At 40.6% G+C, this 20990-nt stretch overlaps 3 protein-coding genes across 5 annotated transcripts; 1 reads left to right on the plus strand and 2 right to left on the minus strand.

Moving 5' to 3' along the window:
- Positions 1–6132: 6132 nt before the first annotated feature.
- On the minus strand, positions 6133–11779 carry cbx5 (chromobox homolog 5 (HP1 alpha homolog, Drosophila)). The gene is made up of 5 exons (XM_077735742.1): positions 11362–11779; positions 10802–10982; positions 8162–8384; positions 7946–8046; positions 6133–7113 (listed from the first exon to the last, which is right to left on the minus strand). Exons 2-5 carry the CDS (start codon positions 10930–10932, stop codon positions 6972–6974), a joined length of 597 nt encoding a protein of 198 aa, XP_077591868.1. The 5' UTR covers positions 10933–10982; positions 11362–11779; the 3' UTR covers positions 6133–6971.
- Positions 11780–12046: 267 nt separating this feature from the next.
- On the plus strand, positions 12047–15809 carry LOC144209264 (heterogeneous nuclear ribonucleoprotein A1-like). Of its 3 annotated transcripts, XR_013329087.1 has the most exons (12): positions 12047–12216; positions 12729–12845; positions 12932–13078; positions 13162–13372; positions 13456–13545; positions 13615–13716; positions 13953–14003; positions 14090–14203; positions 14269–14418; positions 14485–14548; positions 15585–15648; positions 15741–15809. XR_013329087.1 is itself a non-coding variant. In XM_077735512.1 (11 exons), exons 1-10 carry the CDS (start codon positions 12205–12207, stop codon positions 14535–14537), a joined length of 1047 nt encoding a protein of 348 aa, XP_077591638.1. In that variant the 5' UTR covers positions 12047–12204; the 3' UTR covers positions 14538–14548; positions 14702–15038. The 3 variants fall into 3 exon arrangements, 2 of the variants coding, with proteins under 2 accessions (XP_077591638.1, XP_077591750.1); XM_077735512.1 differs by lacking the exons at positions 15585–15648; positions 15741–15809 and adding an exon at positions 14702–15038; XM_077735624.1 differs by lacking the exons at positions 15585–15648; positions 15741–15809 and adding an exon at positions 14702–15038 and having other exon boundaries at positions 14284–14418.
- Positions 14571–19043, minus strand: nfe2 (nuclear factor, erythroid 2). The gene is made up of 4 exons (XM_077735434.1): positions 18809–19043; positions 17720–17798; positions 17521–17640; positions 14571–17107 (listed from the first exon to the last, which is right to left on the minus strand). The coding sequence occupies exons 2-4, from the start codon at positions 17765–17767 to the stop codon at positions 15917–15919; spliced, it is 1359 nt and encodes a 452-aa protein (XP_077591560.1). The 5' UTR covers positions 17768–17798; positions 18809–19043; the 3' UTR covers positions 14571–15916.
- Between the last annotated feature and the right edge of the window lie 1947 nt (positions 19044–20990).

Below are 20990 nucleotides of genomic sequence, written 5' to 3' on the forward strand. Positions count from 1 at the left end.
TATAAAGAATTTATCAAGCTTTTATAAGCCACTAAAAATTCTAAAGTCTCAAAGATAGACACTTATTGTGGAAACTCAATGTTGTAAGGCCCACAGCATTTTGCTATCACTTATTAATATGGTGTAGTGGTAGTAGTAGTAATATGTCTAATCCTTGATGAAAAGGCCTATAAAAAAAGGAATGTTCATGTGATGCAGTCTGATTAAAATATTACATGTGTAGAGTTTTACAGGAGACAGATGTGCAGCTGGACTTTTCTCCCCCTTCACATATGTGATCCCGAGCTAGTATAATACAAATACAGCGTAACATTAGAGAGTTTACAACATTGTGTGATGTTGAGTGGTGGTCAGCTGTGGGTCAAAGACTGTCAGAGCTCAGGCATGGCTGAGTGCCAGCCTCCGAACGTGTCCACGCCGAATACTAATGGATTAGCGCCGGCCACACATACGGCCGCACGGGGAAACTCAAGATGACTTTTAATGGCGAAGGCCGACAATAAGTCGCCCTCATAAATTGGGGGACACATGATGACTAAGGCAGCCGGGTTTACTCTGGACGGATGGCATGATGGAGAAAATAGGAGCAGGTGGGCTCTGTGTTGGTGGACCAAGCTTCTCAAGTCATGAGAGGTATGATCAGATTTTGTTGGAGTCTGAAACAGTAACAGGCATGTTATCGTCCAAAACCAGTAAACGACTTTAGTTTAACATCTAAGAAAGGTGAGCCCAATTTTTCTATCAAAGGGCTGTATAGAGTAATTCGAATATTTAAGACAAGTTTGTCATGCTTCTCCTTGAATTATTTATTGATCATTTCTACTTCCCAAAATGTCTAGTGAATCTGACAGATTTAAGGATCAAATTACACAACTACTAATATGGTCGTCTTCAGCTTGTTGAGTGAATAATGTTTATCACTAAAGATTTTGAATGTGTTCATGTGGAGATTCAAAAGTGTGAATATCACAATATTGGATTGGATAACTTTATTCATTCAGTATTTGGGAAATTTCATTGTCACAGTAGCAAGAGGGTGAGGATGCAGAAATAAGAAGGGCATTTTAAACATAAATAGATAGATAATAAGTAAGTTAATAAATAAATATGAATGGGTTTTACTCAAAAATGGCTCTTAGTCACATTGACCCTGGAGATTATCCAAATCCAAATTGGAACAAAAGGTGCACCAAATAATAATAAAATAAAAAATAAGAAATATAAATCAACACCAAATAATAGGTGAAAAAGTCACATCTTGAACTTGAAAGGTTAATTTATACAAGTCAACCATACTGATGTTGTGATTTTTTTGGTGCACCACTATTAGTACAAGGACTAGTACTACAACTACTTTTGGATAAAACAATGTGGAATAAAGTTGCATTTCTGTGCACCTTTTTAAGGTGACAGCATTCAATTAAAAACCCACATCTTGTGTGAGTTATATGTGAAATACTATTATCATATTTCCCATGCAGCAGCAATTGTAAAACACAGCTTGTGGGGTCTAAAACCACACACCCTTGCCCCGCCAAATGACCATTTAAACTCATACTGATATGAAATAGACAGCATTTTTGTCATTGTACTTGAGTGCATTGACCGCTACTTTGGAGACACCACTACACCTGTTCAGATACACGTAGCACGACATAAAGCAGCATCTTATTTTGAGAACTTCATTGTTATTTTTCCCATGGAAATCCAAATAAGTAGATTCTAAACCAAAGCAAAGTATCCCCTCTGGAGAAAACAAAACTTTATCGCGTGTGCTTTAAGAGCAGACCCTGCTGATTTAACATTTGCCACCCTCCAATGGAAGCCATTGTTTTGCATCATTTTTTTCTCTCCTAATTGCTAAGAGTGAGAATGTTAAGCTTGTCTAATAGGCATTTTCAAACACAGTCACAGTCGTCAAGCACAGTACAGCAACAGCCTGAATCACAATGTGTAATTTGGCAGCGGGACACAATGAGCGAATCTCATAGGAGACCACGTGGCTGCAATTTAAAACCAATCAAGATGCCTTTGCGTTTTATAGAACTGCCACTCGAGCTGTGCAGTAAATAAGAGTTAACTTTAGATCGCACAATAGCCGTCTGTGTCCATATGCAGGGTCGTTTGCAGGATCCACAGCCCATTTTACTGCAGATTTCACACATTTTGACACTAACAGAGCCATTTTTTTCCTACTGAACCCTTTGCTGCAGCCCAGTCAGTAATTAGGCACAATTAGACCAGGATATGATTTCTGTACATGTATTGAGGAGTAGATTTACCAACCATCATTAGCAGCAGCAATGAAAGAAAAAGAGGGGGACACACGAAAGTTATGGCACTGGAATTTGTAATCCAATTATCTTCTACTGAATAAAACACCGTTGTGGTTTCTTTGACTGCGTGAAGGCTAGAGTGGATTTAGTTAATACGCTCAATCTTTCTCTTTCTCACTCCTCTCTCTCTCTCTCTCTCTCTCTCTCTCTCTCTCTCTCTCTCTCTCTCTCTCTCTCTCTCTCTCTCTCTCTCACTCTCTCTTTTTCCACAAATTAATTTATGGTCTAATTACTGGACAAGCCTCCAGATATGAAGGAACACAAATCACCTCTCCTTACCGGTTGGCAGAAAAACGGCACGGGATAATTGAAAATCCAGAAGTGGATCAATATTTAGGAGCCCAAGGTTACATGAAGTGCGACATTACAATTAAGATGGAAATATGATGCATTACATCTGGAGGCAAATTGGTTGCTCTCCTGCTGATGTCGTTTGGCTGAAAAGGCCTTGGCGTTGACCCGCCCCAAAAAATCCATTCAGGTTTGAAGGGAAAGGTTTCCAACACATGCTGCACACGGACAGCTAGTTTGTAAAATATGTGCCGTTTCAGTCTCACATGAGCACCTTTAGCCACATCTGCATGCTCAAACTCACATGACCAGGGTCTGATGGGTCTGGTGGTCTCTTCCCTGACAGGGTGCCAAAAATCCTCCACGCCCCCCTCACAAGACTCACCCGCCTGTCTCCAGCATTTACCTCTGGCCTGTTAAAAATGATATCAGCTCATAGAGGGCAAGCATTAGCATTTGCATTTTATTGGAAGCGCTGAGATTTAGAGCGGAGGATATATCAGCTCTGAGCAGGCAGAATTAGTTAACAATGCATTACCTGCCTTTTATGGCGGCTATAACTCTTTCCCTGTGGTGGAGAGGAGATGAGGGAATGGGGGTGGTGTCGGGAGTGTGCAAGGGGAACGGAGCCAACAGAGGGTTGGCCGTGGCAAAGCGGCTGGGGGGAGAGATGGGGGTTGAGGGAGGGCGTTAGGAATGAACCAGCTTTGTGTCTGGTGCTTTACTGCACATTAAGCCTGATAGCCACCCAAATTAGTGCATCACATTGCAATCACTTTCACACACATCAGTGCACCGGTCATCACCGGTGCGTTATATCAGGAAGCAACAAGGTAATGGACACATAGCTGTGGCTAGTGTGTAGTACTTGCATGATCACAGTATTAGGGAACATCAACAAACGCGCACTGTATCGAGCGCCATGTTTCGCGCACAAAATGGCCTGCGCTTTGTGTCGCACAGAGGGTTCATTGGTTGTTTTTTAGGGACCCCTCGAACACGCCGCGGAACACTGATTAGGCCCTGAGCAGCAGTGGCTTTGTAGGGCACAGCTGCACAGTAGCTCCCCCAACACTCATTTGGTGTAATGTGCTGCAAGAGGAGACTTGGGTAATACCCTATGGAACTCATTTGTGCAGCAAGTTAGGAACACCAGGCGGGGAGTGTGTTTGAAGTGCTGAGACGGCTCCGAAATCTAATACAAGTCAACAGGCATGTGAACATGTGTGCTTGTTCCTTAAGCACATTACAAGACAAGGATATTGTATTGAGATTTCCCAGATCCAATCATGTGATCGGAAATCAGGCCCGATCACGCCATTTTCGGAAGATCGGAATCAGGTAATAATGATAAAGTTTTTTAAAATATATTTATTTTTAAGTGTTAACTATTTAGCTGCCATTGGCGGCGAGACAAGATCGTTGCTAGCCCCCATTTAAACTGAATTGGACAACTGAAATTGATTTGAAAGAGTTACAGACAACAAAAGAATGATTAGGTATTATTGCAAAACATACATATGCTATATATTTATATTCACCCACTATTAAAACAAACTACAACAAAGCGAAAATGTCCAGCAACAATATAAAAAATACAATCAAAAGAGCTTCATTTAACACATTTCTCTTTAATTTTTTTAAATAACCCAGCAGAATATTCCCAGAAAGACAAAGTACATTTTACACTATGAAACAGACGTCGCAGAACCATGAGAGCATAAAAGTCAAGAAAATCACAATCAAGAGGTCAATTTATCTACTAATTGGAATATGTTGTATACAAGTTTTAATTTATGATAACCAAAAAAAGAACAATGTTTACGCTACTCATTCTCTTAAATGGCTTTAATGTTGGATAACTATGTTTAAATTGGGGGGTAAAATAACATTCAAATGTACTATTTTTTCCTCCATAATACATTCAACTCGACTCACACGCAGAAATGTGTTTGAAACAATATTGTCACCGAGGTTGTTGACATGGCCTCATTTTCTATTTTGTCGAGGCTATGCAATTAAGCACCAAAGGTAAAAATGTATTTTTCCACTAAAATGTCTGTTCAATTTCCACACACGAGCCCCAATTCCAAAGAGAAGTAAAACAAAAAAGTAAAGTTCATGTGGCCCATTGCCTCATTATCAACGGAGTACGTGCACATCAGTATTTGTTTTCGGAAATAAATGCATTCACATATTGCTAACAAAAAAATACCCTTAACATACCTTGCAGTGCCTGCAAGTGCACAGAGGGAGGGATCTTTCCCACATTTCTCTCATTTTGACATTTAGTTTTAGCTCAGTGATTCCTTCTGCACTCCTGCAGCCAGACATGGGCAGCAGCCCTCCTTTGAATGCCACGGTATCCCCCCATGACCAAATCTACTAGTGAGGATTTGTCAGTTCCAAGCAGTATAAAATAGCCTGCCGTTTCGTCCCTTTGCCCAGCTTAATGGTCCTTTGGGGTGGAAATTTATTTGTGACCTTTGCATTACAGTTACAGCATAACAGGGTTTTTTTTTGCTTGGGAAATTCCATTACTTTAGGAGTAGCTGAGCAGCTCTTTTAATGCTATGTGAGGCCTAAAGAATCACGATAAAGGGCAAGAGAAGGCAAGGTAGGGGGAGGTGTTGAAATCCTAAGAGCATGTGGATCTAAAATCATTGCAGTTTATTTTCCTTTAACCACAAAAGCTAACAGAAGTCTTCAAGGGCAGTTATATTATAATCAGGGGACCTATTTGAATTTGGAAGAAAACTTGTTGTTTACATTGACTCATCCCACCCTGCACTGATAGTATTACTGCTAATTGCATTGGTGTTAGTGTATTGATCAGATAGACATTGTGGAAAAATAGTTTTGACAGATAAGGGCGACCCAGTGGAAGAGTGGTTAGCACATCGGCCTCACAATGGGGGACCCAATTTCAAATCCAGGTAGGTCCACCTGTGTGGTGTTTGCATGTGTGGGGTTTCTCTGGGTACTACTGTTTCCTCCCACATTCCAAAGACATGCATAGTAGGCTGATTGGACCATCTAAGTTGCCCCTTAGTATGAGTGTGAATGTTTGTTTATCTCCTCGTGCCCGGCCACCAATTCAAGGTGTCCCCCACCCCTGGCCCAAATTTACCTGGGATAGGTTCCAGCACCCCTCCGACTCTAGTGAGGATTAAGCATTTCAAAAAATGAGATATGAGTTTTGAGAGACCAGCTGAGATACAGGCCCAAATTGAAATATGTACGTCAAATGCGAACGTAGGTAAAACGAATAGGCTTTATTTTGTCCTATGCTGACACCTTCTGGTGATAAAGGCTGGTGCAAGACATCGATTAGTGTATATTTGGCAAACGGTTGTAGTAATGCACAATACTTTTGTTTCCTTGATTTCATATTTAGTTCAGCAATTCAACCAATTTGAGAAAGAAATTTGATTTTGGCACGATTATTAGGGGAATGCATTTTCACAATGTTCGAGATAAATTGGCAAATAAAATCCAGCAGCAATTTTGACATCTAAACAATTTATTCAAGTATGTTGCCATACTTTTTTTGTAACATCATCACAAAAGGAACGTCTCACTTGTTTGTTTAAAAAGTTTGCAATGTTTAAAAAAAATGTAAAAAGACAGTCACACCATAACTATTGCAGGCTTTGTTGCTAAGCAAAATAAAGCTCAGTAAAAACATATTTGGCCCTAAAACTATTTTTTGGAACACAAGACACCCATTTAAAATTGTCACCCATCTTGGATTAACATTTTTATCCGCGAAGATAAAATGACAAGAAGCACTGAAGAATGTTGGCTAATCAAATGTTTTCCTTAAAATTGAACAAACATCTGATGATGGAACATTCTCAAGCTTAAGGTAAAAACATCAAATGATCCACCCATTAATATTTGTGATTTCATAACTAATTGCTAAAAATGATAATTGCAGACTTGCCATAAAAAATGTCAAGTGCAGAAACTAAGCCGTTGATCATTTCCAGCCACAAGGTGGCAGACCACAATCCCAGGTGACTGATGCTGCAACTTCTCATAATGCAGAATGTGCAGATATGTGTGTGTGTGTGTGTGTGTGTGTGTGTGTGTGTGTGTGTGTGTGTGTGTGTGTGTGTGTGTGTGTGTGTGTGTGTGTGTGTGTATGTGTGCAACACCTGGTGGTAAAAGGATGGATCTCAAGAGAGCTGTGGGTCTCAACTGTGTCTGTGTCCACTGTATTAGCGTTTTTGTTGGACAATGTACAGAATATGGGATATGGTTAGGGGAGTAAAAATGTCTGACTCAAGGTTGTCCCTGTTGCGCAGAGGTTTTCCTTTCCTTTGGAGGTGAATGACTCACTCACGCGGTGACGACTTCCTTCTCCTTCTTGTCACCGTCTTCATGCCAGGTGAGGCGTTCCTCATAGAAGGCGATGACGATCTGTGGGCACTTTTGATTGGCATCTTTCGCAAGCACAAGATCGGCCTCATCCGAATCTTTCCTGCAGGAGACAAAAACAGGCTGTCATTAACAGCGTTAGAAGTCCAATGCGTTTTAAGTGTGGGTGCTGGAAGTCTGACACGACATTCTAAATCGAATCAAATCAATTTAACAGAATTCAATCTTCACTCCCAGCGCTTGAGTGATTAGCCCGTCAGTCTTACAGTGGGGGACCTGGGTTCAAATCCAGGTCAGTCCTGCATGGGTTTTCTCCGGGTACTCTGGTTTCCTCGCATGTTCCAAAAAGAAGCATGGTTGGCTGATTGGACACTCTAAATTGCCGCTAGGTAGGAGTGTGAGCGTGAATGGTTGTTTGTCTCCTTGTGCCCTGCTATTGACTGGCCACCGATTCAGTGTCCGCAGCCTCTGGCCCAAAGTCAGCTGGGATAGGCTCCAGCGGTTCAGAAAATGAGATTCAATCTTCATCAAACCAAGTCGGCCATTGTTGCCATGGGACATGTTACCAAATATTAGCGCTGCTGTATGCATGTATATTTTTGACCCAGCAGATTTGATCACTTTTTTTCTGTTCACCCATAATAAAGTCATTAAAGAACCAAACTTCATAAATGTTTTTGAGACAAAGAAGTATTTGTTACAATCACTATCAGAGAAATATCAGAGTTGTAGAAATAACTGGAAACTCAAGACAGCCATGACATTATGTTCTTCACATGTGTATGTAAACTTTTGACCACAACTGTATAATATCATATGAATAAAACTAAATCTTTTTATCTATTAAATACTGCGACATGAAAGTGGCAACTGAAAATGCAACAATATAAAAATTGTCAATGGCATAGAAACAGACATGGAAAAAACTTACATACCATTTCATTAGGAACATCAAATCACCACAGGAATCAGTTGCTCCGATGATTTTCTCTGGCTCGAGACCCTTCTCAAAGCCACGGGCTACCAGAATTTCATCCTGAAAGGCAAAGCAACAGTAAATGAAGAAAATAAATACAAGCTACTGCTTGATAGTTAGTGTGTGCAATCTAATCCAGTGTAGAGTTAACAACTAGTCAAGATACAGTCCTTACCTCCTTTTTCTTTTTAGGTTTGCTTCCACCCTCCTCGTCATCATCCGAGCTCCTTTTCTTTGAATTACCAGAGTCTTTTGCACGTCCCGACGGGGCGGAGCTGGGTTTGCTGCCTCCACTACTACTTGGAGTGGCGGGCGCACTTTTTTTGTAGGTCTTCATGAACTCCGAAATGAGCTCTGGACAATCCAGGTTCTTCTCTGGTTCCCATGTATTGTGCTTCCTGAGGGAAAAAAAACAACAACAAATGTATGCGGGCAGAGAAAAAATAAAATAAATAAATAAAACTTGTTATAGGTGAGAACAAAACACCATTTAAACGAACATTCTCCCAACTAAAGCAAGGAACTTTAAAGTTTTCGATCCCTGACCTAGCCAAATCAAAAACAATTTTTCCTCCTGGTATAAAAATTACTGAAAACGGACTGTTCTGATTCCCTCGAAGACATTTCAATGTTCTTCGGAGCAGGAACAAAAAAGGATAAAATATTAAATTCTTGTGTAGATTAGGATTGTCCTTATTTAAATGCATTTTCTCTCAATATATTCTATTGTCTCATTTTTTCCTCATACACAATCATGAAAACGTATTAATAATGCTCATAAATATTACGACTTTATAATTACGTAACTTATACTTTTGCATAATATGAATTTTGTTGTGCTTCTACTTAATGAAGATAAACGCATTGTGATTCGAACTGGTTTTGCGTAAAAAGCTTGCGTGTACTGACTAGAATGCCTCTATAGATGGCCAGTAAAACTGAATACTACTTTTCAACACGTTGATAATGTTATCGTTACAAAAGCTCGAAGATGATTCAGGGTGACAACTACTTTTTTTTATGCTGTATGTTTTTTTATGTAAAGTGTTCCTTATTCAAATTAATACAGATTTTCACTTATCTTTTAGACACTGATCATTAGCATTGTGTACAACGAACACCAGCAATCCTTGGATCCTGATTTTGTTTTCTTTTGTATCAAGTCTGATTGTTGAACTTATTGGTGCCTGTAGTTAGGAGTCAGGCAGTAAACCTCTGTGTTCCTTCATCAAAGCCTAAGTAATAGCACAATTGGGTTTGTTTGGCCTCCAAAAGATTGATAAGAGGCAAAAAATCTTTGAAGAAATTTACAAGAATCCAGTTGAAATGCCAGGAGAATGATAAGACCTCGGTGAATGAGAATATTCACGTTGTCATAAAATTTTAAGAAAAGAAAGTCACATAGATTATATTAATTTAAACTTCTCAAAGTTTAACAAGGAAAGGAAGTAATTGCCGAGTTAAAATGTCCTAATACTTTAATTGTGGAAATGATATATAAAAATGAAGATTATGAAGGAGCTTCGTATTCAACTTAGACATACAGTGGTACCTCGACATACGAGCACCCCGACATACGAGCAACTCGAGATCCGTGTAAAGTTTTGAGCAAATAATTATCTCGAGATATGGACAAACTTTGAGATACGAGAAAACTGGGTGGCAAAGACATGAGAGGCTGTTTATGATTTTTGCGCGCTCTTTTTTGCCGCATCTCTTTTGTGTATAACAGATATCTACGAGCATTGGCCGGAGCGTTGCATTTTTTTCAGTGTTTTTTTTTTCCCTGTCACTCAGCATGAATGGCGTAGTGATCGGTTAGAACGAGTAGTATATTTTACTTCTCGTTGGCAAGTGGTCTTGCGTTATGCTATTGTGAGGACATTTGTGTACAGAATTTTTGGAATATTTTGAAGGGAATACAAAAGCAAACAGCTTATCGATAGTGAAAGTCAGGGTGGAGGCGGAGCAAATGAAGCCAACTCGACCGGGAGAAGAAAGGTATAAAAATGTAAAACAAAATTAGAATTAAGGTTAGATTAAACTTATTTTTGAGTGTATCTGCATCATAAGCCAACTCCATTTAAATGTGTTTATGTTATATTACGATACACCGGTGAAAAGTATCTCCTGCTCACTCCTCTAAGTCCCTCACTCTCGACCCTCCGCGAAATCTGTCTAATTTTAGCTCTATCAAAGACATTTTAGTAATATTAAACCACTAGTTATGGGTCACTTTGTTTATAGATGGCAAATTAGAAGAAATAAAACTTTTTTCCTGTTGAATATCCTGTTTTTGGTGTTTTTTCAGAGGGTTGGAAAAAAACAATTTGTTTTTAGTTCATTTCAATGGGAAACATTCTTCATTATGAGAATATGGACATACGAGCTCAGTCCTGGAACGAATGAAGCTCGTATCTCGGGGTAACACTGTATTGGTGTTGGCAGGGCCAAAACGACCACATAATAAACAAGATCATGGCTCACGTATCACCCACTTGATCAGTCTCTGTGAGTTTTATTGTCATTCAGCCTTTTTCCAAAAAGGTTTGCTCCACAAGGGTCGCAGGGGGTACGGTAGCCAATCCGAGCTAACTTCGGGCACCAGGCGGGGACACTCAATTGATGGACAGCCAATCACAGGGCACAATGAGACAGACAACCATTCACACTCTCACTTAAAGGCAATTTGGACCATTCAAGCAGCCTGGATCGAACTCTAGACCACAGAACTGTGAGACTGGCGCATTAACCACCTCTCCACGGCACCCGTTTTTAATTGTAATGATAAAAAATATGTAAATAAAATACTTACTCTGAATAACCCTTCCATTTGAGAAAGAACTCGACCCTGCCTTTCACCACCCTCCTGTCCAGCACTTTCTCTACAACATATTCTTCTTCATCCGATGATGAGGATTCATCTTCGCGAGACTTTTTGCCCATTGCAAAGTGAATTTCGCAGGGGAGCTTTACCCAAGGTTATCTTTCACTTTCTGAAAAAAAGAAAGGAAAACATCGTAAACATAACGATTGGCTTTGCAACAAAATTGCAGTCGAAAACGGCCCCGTGTTGTTTCTGTCCACCACAGAATAGGCTAACTGTGCTGCGAGTTAGCATTGCAAAAACAAGAATGCTTACGGAACACAATCATCTTCGGGTAAAGCGGTATTGGACTTTCCTTTCCGAACAGAAGCTGACTTTAGAAAATGAGTCAATTCTTAATCAATTGTCAGTGCTGAGAAACGTGCTAACGCAGGCAGCCTGTTAAGTGGCTCTTCAAATGGACCTCAGCTAACAAACGGAACACCACTATGACATTTTACTACTTGTATGAGCTTAGGATGCGACTAAGCGTGCTCGTTTTCATTTACCTTGTCGTTGCTTTCAACGTCCGTTTTAAAGAATTGCCGGCGGGGTCGGCTTGTTTTTTGGTCTATTATTATTGTTGTTTTTATTGTTCCTGCTGCTGCTGCTACTGATGATGCCGCTGCTGCTTCTGATGCTGCTGCTGTTCCTGCTGATGCTAACTTAGCATGTAGCCTAACCACGTAAAGGTGCTTGTGCGCTTGCTTGTGTGCGTGAAAAGCGCGCCTTAAATGCTCACAATGAACGTATCCGCCCCTTGGTCAGCTTGTGATCTATATTCTCTCCATCTCCTCGTCCCTTCAATCCGTGCGATCTATTTGTCACTATTAGTCGAAACTCAATGGTTAACGCATTATACTAACAAAGGGCATGGTTATTATTTATTAAAGTGCTTTAGATAAATGCTCATCGGCATGAACAATAAGCACTGCAGTGATTTACACGCCCCGCACCAATGTCTCAAAAGAATTACGATCAATGCATTGCAAGCCAAAATATTTTTTTCCTTTGATTTGTTGACATACATGTGTATGTGCAAATGTGATTTTTTATTAAAATGATACATAAAAAAATGAACACGATTATACGAATATTAAGGTCTTGCTGGGCTCGACGGCCACGCCCATCTCCTTTACGATTGGACGGTATTAATGATTGACAGAATTTGGATCAATGAATGCTGTTGTTTGTATGACGCAGCGCCGCAGCGGGAACCGCCGACCAATAGCTAAGTGAAGCGATAGCTCTGCTGCAATTTATTCTCCTGTAGAGAAGCAGTCTAAGCTTGCCTGACGCAGTTCACCTTCCTCATTTATATCCAAGTGTGTCGTTTAAAGAAATCCTGCAAGATGTCTAAAGACGTGAGTAACTAGTTATATTTGTGACACTGCTTCAGAAGATCCACTTGGCAACGCGACTTGTTTTTATTTGTTGCATATTTTCTCCTAAATAGGTGACACGAACCGCAGCGCCGCCATTTTACAATATCCCGAGCCTCGTGTTCTTTTGTTCTTTCGGCCTAAATATTTCAGTACTGTGACGATTCTGATGACCTGTTATTCGGGGCTGTCCACATTTTGTAAACTCCACAGTTTTTCCTGTGTAATGTGTTACACATTTTAAGCGGACGTGGTCGTCAGCAGGGTTAGCATAGCATCGAAACAAACAAGCCTTGGTGTGGCGTAATGGCGGCGATGATGCCCTCCCCCAACCACGGCCGTATCTAAACGCTGTCTGTTTATGCCGAGATTCCGTGTTTTCCAATCGAATTGAGAAGATAAACATATTAAACGGCAAACGCTACTATCACGATACCCATTGAGCAGAACATGATGCCGGTTGTTAACTTACGTCACTGTGTCCCATTGTTTAGATTCCGCGTGAACCCGAGCAGCTTCGCAAACTGTTTATCGGGGGATTGAGCTTTGAAACCACAGATGATAGCTTGCGGGCCCATTTCGAACAATGGGGAAGCCTCACCGACTGTGTGGTAAGTGAATTATTATTCCTATTATATTATCAATGTGCCGGTGCATTGATTCACAGCACTGACTTCCATATCCGTTTCCTTCACAGGTCATGAGAGACACAAATAACAGGAGATCCAGGGGTTTTGGGTTTGTCACCTACTCATCGGTACAGGAGGTAGATGTGGCTATGGCTGCCCGTCCGCACAAAGTGGACGGAAGAGTGGTTGAACCCAAGCGTGCCGTCTCCAGAGAGGTATGAGACACCCTAAGAAAAACATCTGCTACTTGAATATACAGCGAAGACAATTTAGTTTAATCATTGGCTCTCTCTTGCAGGATTCCAACCGGCCTGGCGCTCATGTAACCGTGAAGAAAATATTTGTGGGCGGCATTAAAGAAGACACCGAAGAATCACACCTGCGCGACTACTTTGAGCAATTTGGCAAAATTGAGGCCATTGAAATTATGAATGACCGCAATACTGGGAGGAAGAGAGGCTTTGCTTTTGTATCTTTTGACGATCATGACGCAGTTGACAGAATAGTCAGTAAGTACAATTTATGCAAGCTTTGGATGATGGTTAAAACAACCGCACCTTAATTCACGATACGCCCCTGTTACTTTTTGCAGTCCAGAAATACCACAACGTTAACTCCCACAACTGCGAAGTAAGGAAGGCCCTCCCACGACAGGATATGCAATCGTCGGGAATGAGAGGAGGTACTCGTGCTTTTACAACATCAATCTATGATATTTTATGGTTAATGTGATTGGGTAATAATTCAACAGGGTTTTCAAGTGGACGCAGTGGAGGCGGCGGAGGTGGTGGTGGTGGAGGAGGCGGTGGTGGTGGCGGCAGACCATATGACTATGACCGAGGCTATAACCAGGGTAAGCAATATCTACATTAATAACTAATTGGCCACCGTGTAAAGCGATAGATGTCAAAACAGATTTTTCAATCCCAAATTTTGGTTTTGCTGTGTCTCCTGGGAAATTATAGCAATTTAATTGAAGTACAAAATATGCACATTGCTCCTTTTTAATGTCTACTGCAATCAATGACTGGTAGGTGGTGAGTTGGTGACTCTGTTGTATCTGTTTTTGATTTTCTCATTTACTTGCAGGTAGTCGGAGTCGATATCAAGACAACCATTATAATGGCAATGGGGGTGATGGTAAGTCTTCCCCCACTTTTTAATAACTCTTAACCCCAAAGCTCCTTTGACTGCTTGCTGTACAATAAATGTGATTTTGTTTGTAGACTATGGAAGCCCTGGCGGATATAGCAGTAGCGGGAGCCGTGGTTATAGCCAGGGCTACAGCCATGGAGGTGGTGGAAGCTATGGTGGAAATGGCTATGACAGCAATGGTTACGGTAAATATTGTTCCTATTTTTTAATTTAATTGTCAGACTCCAACACATTTCCTAATTGAATAAAGATAACATTGTCATAGGGAGTTGTGGAGGAGGAGGAGGTAGCAGTGGAAGCTACGGCATGGGTCACTATGACTCCCAGTCCTCCAACTTTGGCCCGATGAAGAGCAGTTTTGGTGGCGGTGGTGGTGGTGGCGGCGGTGGCAGGAGCTATGGTAAATCACTCGACACAAACTAATGTGCAAAGAGAAACTAAATATCTGTTTATTTTGGGTTTCAAGGAGGCTATGGAGGAAGCTCGAACAGTGGCTATGGACGTCAAGGACGATTTTAAAGTGACATGACGTGAGTATTTCATAGCATGGCTGCCAGTTTTTGTCGTCAAGTGGGATGAGTTGTTCGGTGCTCTCATACGCAATTTTTAAAAAAAATCCACTGGATCTCAGGTCGTATGGAGTCAGTGCACAGTTAACAATGTTGTTCCGTATTGTTCAACAGGGCTCAGTACTTAGGAGAGGAAGTAACAACAAGAGGAGAGGAAATGACAGGGCAGCAGCAGGTTTACCTCCTAAATCTGCTCAGCCATGTGACAGATTACAGCTGCCATGGGAGTCGTATGATAGACTTAAAAAAACAAGGGGGTGTTAAACTGAAGCGATTTTTGTGTTTTTGATTTATTTTTTTTACCCAAATTCTTTTCCCCAAGTCTGTTTCTGGAAAGCAAGCATTCCAATGAGGGTTTTATGTAGATAACTTTGTCCTTTTATTCTCTGGTTTTATTTGTAACTGCATCCAAGTTGAGCTGAAATAAACAAACTTTCAGTCTTTTTAAGAACTCATGTTAGCCTCCTTTAGTTGTTCTGGGAAGAGGGTAAGAATTGCTGCATACAGCTGAGAGCAAGACCAATCTTTGCTGTGAGCAGGAAGGAATGAGAGCATCGGTGCAGTAGGCCTCGGCTGGTTCAGGGATGACAGGGTTGGATGAAGTGAGTGCTGCGCAGATCATCTGGAGGATGCTAGCTTACATGCAGTCTTTGAGGCTAGCCATGGAAGCCAGCTGAGGGAGAGAAGTAGCAAGCATCGCCAGGATCATTGAAGCAGGGGAGAGTGAGAACAGAACCCGAGTCTAGCAGGCAGCAGCTACAAAGGCTTAAATGCAGCCTGTAGGTAAGACCAGACCTCTCAACTACTGATGCTAGCACACCTTGCTTTGACATGTAGTCATGGTAGTCAGATGCCTGTCGCAGAATAATGATTAAACTGTTCTCGTCCCACTTCTGAATTGGTAAATGGGTCTATCTTGTCCCACAATACATTTGCATGCTGGAAATTGAAATGCAATACTGAGGAGTTTGGTCATTGAATTGCTTTCTTATTTCAGGTGACCTGCAGGTGTTGCGCAATCAAGGGACCAGTGTCGTATGATTGGCAGTGGATATAAAGAGGTACTGCACAGTTTTTATGTAAAAGTATATAATGTTACATTTTCAAATCCCTGTGAACAAAAGTTAACACACAGCTTTTCCCCTCCCTGCAGGATTCTGGAGAGGTGTTTTAAAGGAGAAATATTTATTGTTCTTTGAAAAATAAAATTTTATTTTCTTAATCTGATGTTGTTTTTACTTGCTGTACATGAAAGGTACAATACATGTCCCTAATGGAAATGCTAACTATTTGAGAGTACAACATGAATATTTCCCTCAGAAGATAATCTCAGCATTCTAGCGTGCCCATCATTGTGTGAGGGACTAAATAAGTTTCCCCATCTCCCATCTGTTGTAGACAGTACTCATCTATTGAATATGGTTGTCCAGTTTCATCTCTCAGGTGTGAGAATACCTCTGTGTAGAGTTCACTAAGGTGGCACTTAATGTATGACAAGCTGTGCTGGAATTCTAATCTCTCCTGAACCAAGTTGTCTCTCTGAACTTGAAGTTGACCCAGCTCTCTTTCAAGATGAATGATGGTGTCCAGTTTGCGCTTGCGGCAATTTTGAGCTGCCACTTTGTTTTTGCCCCGTCGCCGGATGTCTTTAATCAGTGCCATTTGAGCGTCCGTCAGAGTGTATTGCGTCAGAAGCTCATTGAAGTCGTCCACTGGCAGATTAATGATCTTTTCCATGGGGAAAGGAATCTTCAACGCAATGGCGCGTCTCTCATCCCTACTTCCTAATGTCTGGATGCTCCCCTGACGTTTAGCATGCATGACGTGTTGCCAACTCCCTCTGCTGGGTAACTCCGAGGTGTAAACTTCACCTTGAGTCTGTTTCTCTGCCTGAAGATTCAATGGGTTGTATTGTAAATTGCTCATGTGGTGCTGGGTTGTGGGGTGTGGATTCTGCGGACCTGTTTGAAGATAAAAGTCACACTGACTCTGGTACTCTGGGGGGTAATTTTGCCCTCTTGTACAGTGTTCGCCCATGCTTTCCATTTCCACACTCCTGTAAACAGATGATGCCGCAATAGCAGAAGTTTCTGGTGAGGTCAAGGGTGGACTGGAACCCAGAGAGAGACCAGAATCTGACTCCAGATCATCTGCGGAACGGGCAAATGAGCTTTGGCTGGGTGCAGTCCACATCCCACTGGGTCTTCTGGTACCTGAGGACGAGCTCATGTGTTCTATGAGAGACAGGTGGGAGTGGTGGGCCTGAGAAGAGGTAGTCAGCATTCTCTGGGTGAGTTGTACTCCAGGCTGCTCATTGAGTGCATGTGTGTTGGTTCCAGGATGCCGATGGACTGCAGCCTCATCGGTGTAACCTCCATCATATGCTTCTGCAGTGGCCACATCAAAAACAGCTGGTTCGGCTTGGCATTGATTGGCTCCGTATGCGTTCAAAGAAGCAATCGGTTCAATGCTTTGGTAATGTGTTCCTTCGTAAGAGCTCTCGCCAGGAGGCTCTAAGCCCTGCAAGAGATATAGAGCAATATAACTCGAGCTTAATGCACAGCAACCTTTACTTCAATTCACTTGATCTTGAACTTTTCAATAATGTTTGGATCACATACTTGATGTACTCATATAAATCACTCTTTGACACATGCCTAATATGGCTAACTAGTAGATCTATAAATACAGAACGCTGATTTGAATTAAAATAAAGGACCCTGATATTCATAAGCAGTGTTGAAAATGGACATATAAACTGTGTAAAGAAAAGAGCAACAACATCACTAATATGATAAAGGTCATTTTCTAAAATCTACAGAAAATGGCCTGTTTTCCTACAAAGGTACTGTATCTTGAAAAATAGTATGCAAAAATTTCATTCAACAACCTCAATTTGACAAAAGGTGCAAATTTGATTGAGCGCGGCCTACCTGTAGCTCTGTTATGGCCATGAGTTCCTGCCAAGTTGCATCCATATCGGAGTGCTGGGCTCCATGAGCTCGACTCCCAAGAAAATTAGCAGTCAATCTGCTTGAGGTGTAGTCTAATACCTTGAAACAGCAAAATAAAACCATTGTAATAAAACAGCACTCTCTGTGCTCTGATTCTAAAAGTCTTCAACAAACCTACCTCACAAGTTCTCCTTGATGGAACCACGTAGTTCGCTGTTGAACACATTTAACACACCCTCTTGTTGCAGTAGTTCAACCTTAAGGAGTTCATGTATCATTAACTGTACATTTATATTATACTTTTAACTATCCAAACTATTGTATTCATTCATTTTCTAAACTGCTTATCCTCACAAGTGCTGTGCGGGGTGATGGAGTCTATCCCATCTAACTACGGGCACTAGGCGCGGGGCACCCTAAAACGGTGGGCGCGATAAAAATGACAAAAACATGTCTTCACAGCCAGAATGGGCTTTCATTCACAAATGTTATTCTTTAATTTCTGGCTGTTTTATGTTTTGTTTTTTGTCTTTTTTTTTTAAACGTTTGAAGGTTCCTGAACAGTTGGCTCCTCCCATCAACTGTGCCAACCAGTGATAACACAATCTGCAGGGAAACAGAATATTCTGCAGGACTGGTATAAGGCCTGATGGGAAAATGTATATATTTCTTGTCAGACTGGCGCTTTAAAAACTCTTGTGAATGTTGGACATGAAAAAAAGGTTGGCTCTTTTGCAACTACTGATACGCATAGGCTTATTGAATAAATCCTCATTTGATAGGAACAATAGATATGATTAATAGTAGTGCAATAGGTGGCCAAAATTGCAAAGTTTTAGTTCAGTTCTATTTGATTTTAATTCAAGTAATTGGTTAATTTCAGTGATGGATGTATCAGTTGCTAATAAATCCGATTCTGAATTCAAATGTATTATTGTTTTCCATAGTGTATTGACCAAAAAAAAACATCAATATTTAGACAAAATATGAATATAGTATCAATGGGCCACATCAGTGGGGAATACAAATATATCAATGAAGGTTAAAGTTATTTTTCCTTTTGGTTTTTACAGAAATTACTACACTGTCGGTGTAATTGTGTTTATCGGTTACCATCAATAAACTTGAAAATAAACTTTGAATACAACAATTCAGGTCATATTGCCCTGTGCGATATGACGGAAGTATCATTACCATTCTTTATAAATGATTTTCCTTTTTCAAAAATCATGCAATATAGGCCCATTAAATATATGAATTAACATACCTGAGCAACATTCTCTTTTCACGTGAAAACCATTTCAGATGAGAAGCGCCATCCAGCTCTGGACTCTTTGACTCGCACAAAATTATGTCAACTGCTTGAGGTGGTGTTTCCTATCCGAACTGTCCGTCTGTCTGTGCTCAGCCACTGAGTGAGCAATCAGCATGAATGGGACGGTCCTCTCAGCAGTCAAAAGCAATGTTCCTCTAAAGCGGGTCTTGCATCCTTAATAGCACGCTTGAACCCCAACCTCCAAATTTCCCCTTTGCCCACACCACATGACCAACCACAAACCAATAGTCTGGCATGAACCATGTCAATGATTCAGCATTGAAGTGAGCTTCCCTTAAAATATGTGAACAATTATCATCTTACTGGGAAGGACAACAAAACAACAACAACAAAGTGTAACTGAACAACTGTATTCTTTTTAAATCTCCCCGACGATGTCTCTAGTGGACCACCTGGAGTCAGAAGAAGAATTCTTTAAGACTTAGTTGAGTACAAATGGAATGTACACCCTTTGACAGGTAAGAAAGAACGCATTGTTCCTCTACCTGGCAAAGCAAGCATCACGAGAGAGAGAGAGTGGAGAATGGTAAGATTGTTTACATAAGCAACCATTAAAATCTTTCAGCAAGAATAAAATACAAATTTGTCCATATGGATTCTACAACTGAAAGTGCTATTGTGATTTATCTTGGTCGTATTTTTCTCTCTCAATAGAACAGGCGTCAGGAACCTTTTTGAAAGAGCGAGCCATAGACAAATACACATATTTTAAATGTTATGTTAATAAACCTAAGTACAAAAGCTCTGAAAATTAATTGAACAACATTGTCACAATGTTGCTAATCAATGAGCATCATGAGATAATGCATGCACAAAAAAGTAATGGAAAAAAAGAATTAAAGCGCCGCTACAGTAGTGTGCCAACATATTGCTGTGTTCAAGACTCAGCTCTGTCACCATTGGTTTCCACATTTATCTTACAGCTTAGCAGACAAGCATATGCACCCATCAAAACAGCCATATATGGCTCATGAGCCATGGCTTCCCTACCCCTGCACTAGAATCTGGTGTTTGAATAGTAGTGTGTTATTATCCAGTCTTTTAACTTATAGCACGGCATAATACACCAGGATCCAAGTCCCCTTTAAATTGATATCAGAATGAAATAAGGGCAAGAAGCAGATTAAGTGAACCTAGATGCCTTACATTTCTGAATGTGTGGCCAATAAAAAAGGTTAATGATATGATAAAAAATCAAGAAATAATTACACAAGAATTTAATGGATGGGTTTTTATGATTATTATAAATTCCTGTCTGACCCCACTAGTTTACCACATTACTCCTTAATAATACTGTAAATATATATATATTTTTGCTGACGCAGTCAGGAAAGGTGAACATCTACCAGGAATCAAAGAAGGGACTTCCCAAGCACTTCCAGAAAGGACTTCCCAGCTTTCCTAGCACTGAGCCCCTGACTCAACCACTACCACTAACACCACAAGTGGCCAACACAAGCATGCTATTACTGTGACCGCAGAACTTTTGGATATGGACACAGTTCCCAGGTCAACACCCACACTCCTCCATTTTGTTTGTTTGCTTCGATTATTTATTTATTTATTTATTTCGATATCTGATTTCCTGTTTTTTTGGCACAACGGTTTTATGACACTTGTTCAAGACAAATGAACACATGCATTTTGGCAGTAGGAATTGTTGTCTGTGTGTTTAATTATCAATTTACTGGCAGGATTATCTTAATAGTACGCTTTGTTTTAAAGTTCTGCATGGTTACTGCATGGTTTTCACACATCAGAACTCCAATTGCAGCAATTGAGGAACTTCATGTGTAGTTTACGAAATGTCACAATAAACCTACCACATATTTCAAGGTGTTTCGATGAAGATAATAGTTTGCATCAACTTCTGGATTTCGTAATGATTTTTAGATGATAGGTTGATTCATTTTTATATGAACTTGTAATACAGTTTACATAGGTTGGACCCAAAATAAAATATCGTATTCTTAATTGGAATTTGTACTTTCAGGTTTGGATCAAAAACCCTCTTCATTCTACTTTCTCTCTAGTAGTTTATTTTGGGTTTCCCTTATTTGGGTCTTTTTATCTAAAAACCCCAATTCCAGGTAAATTGGTATGTTGTGCAGAA

Source organism: Stigmatopora nigra, chromosome 1, assembly GCF_051989575.1.
Source record: "Stigmatopora nigra isolate UIUO_SnigA chromosome 1, RoL_Snig_1.1, whole genome shotgun sequence".
In the NCBI taxonomy this organism is placed as follows: Eukaryota; Metazoa; Chordata; class Actinopteri; order Syngnathiformes; family Syngnathidae; genus Stigmatopora; species Stigmatopora nigra.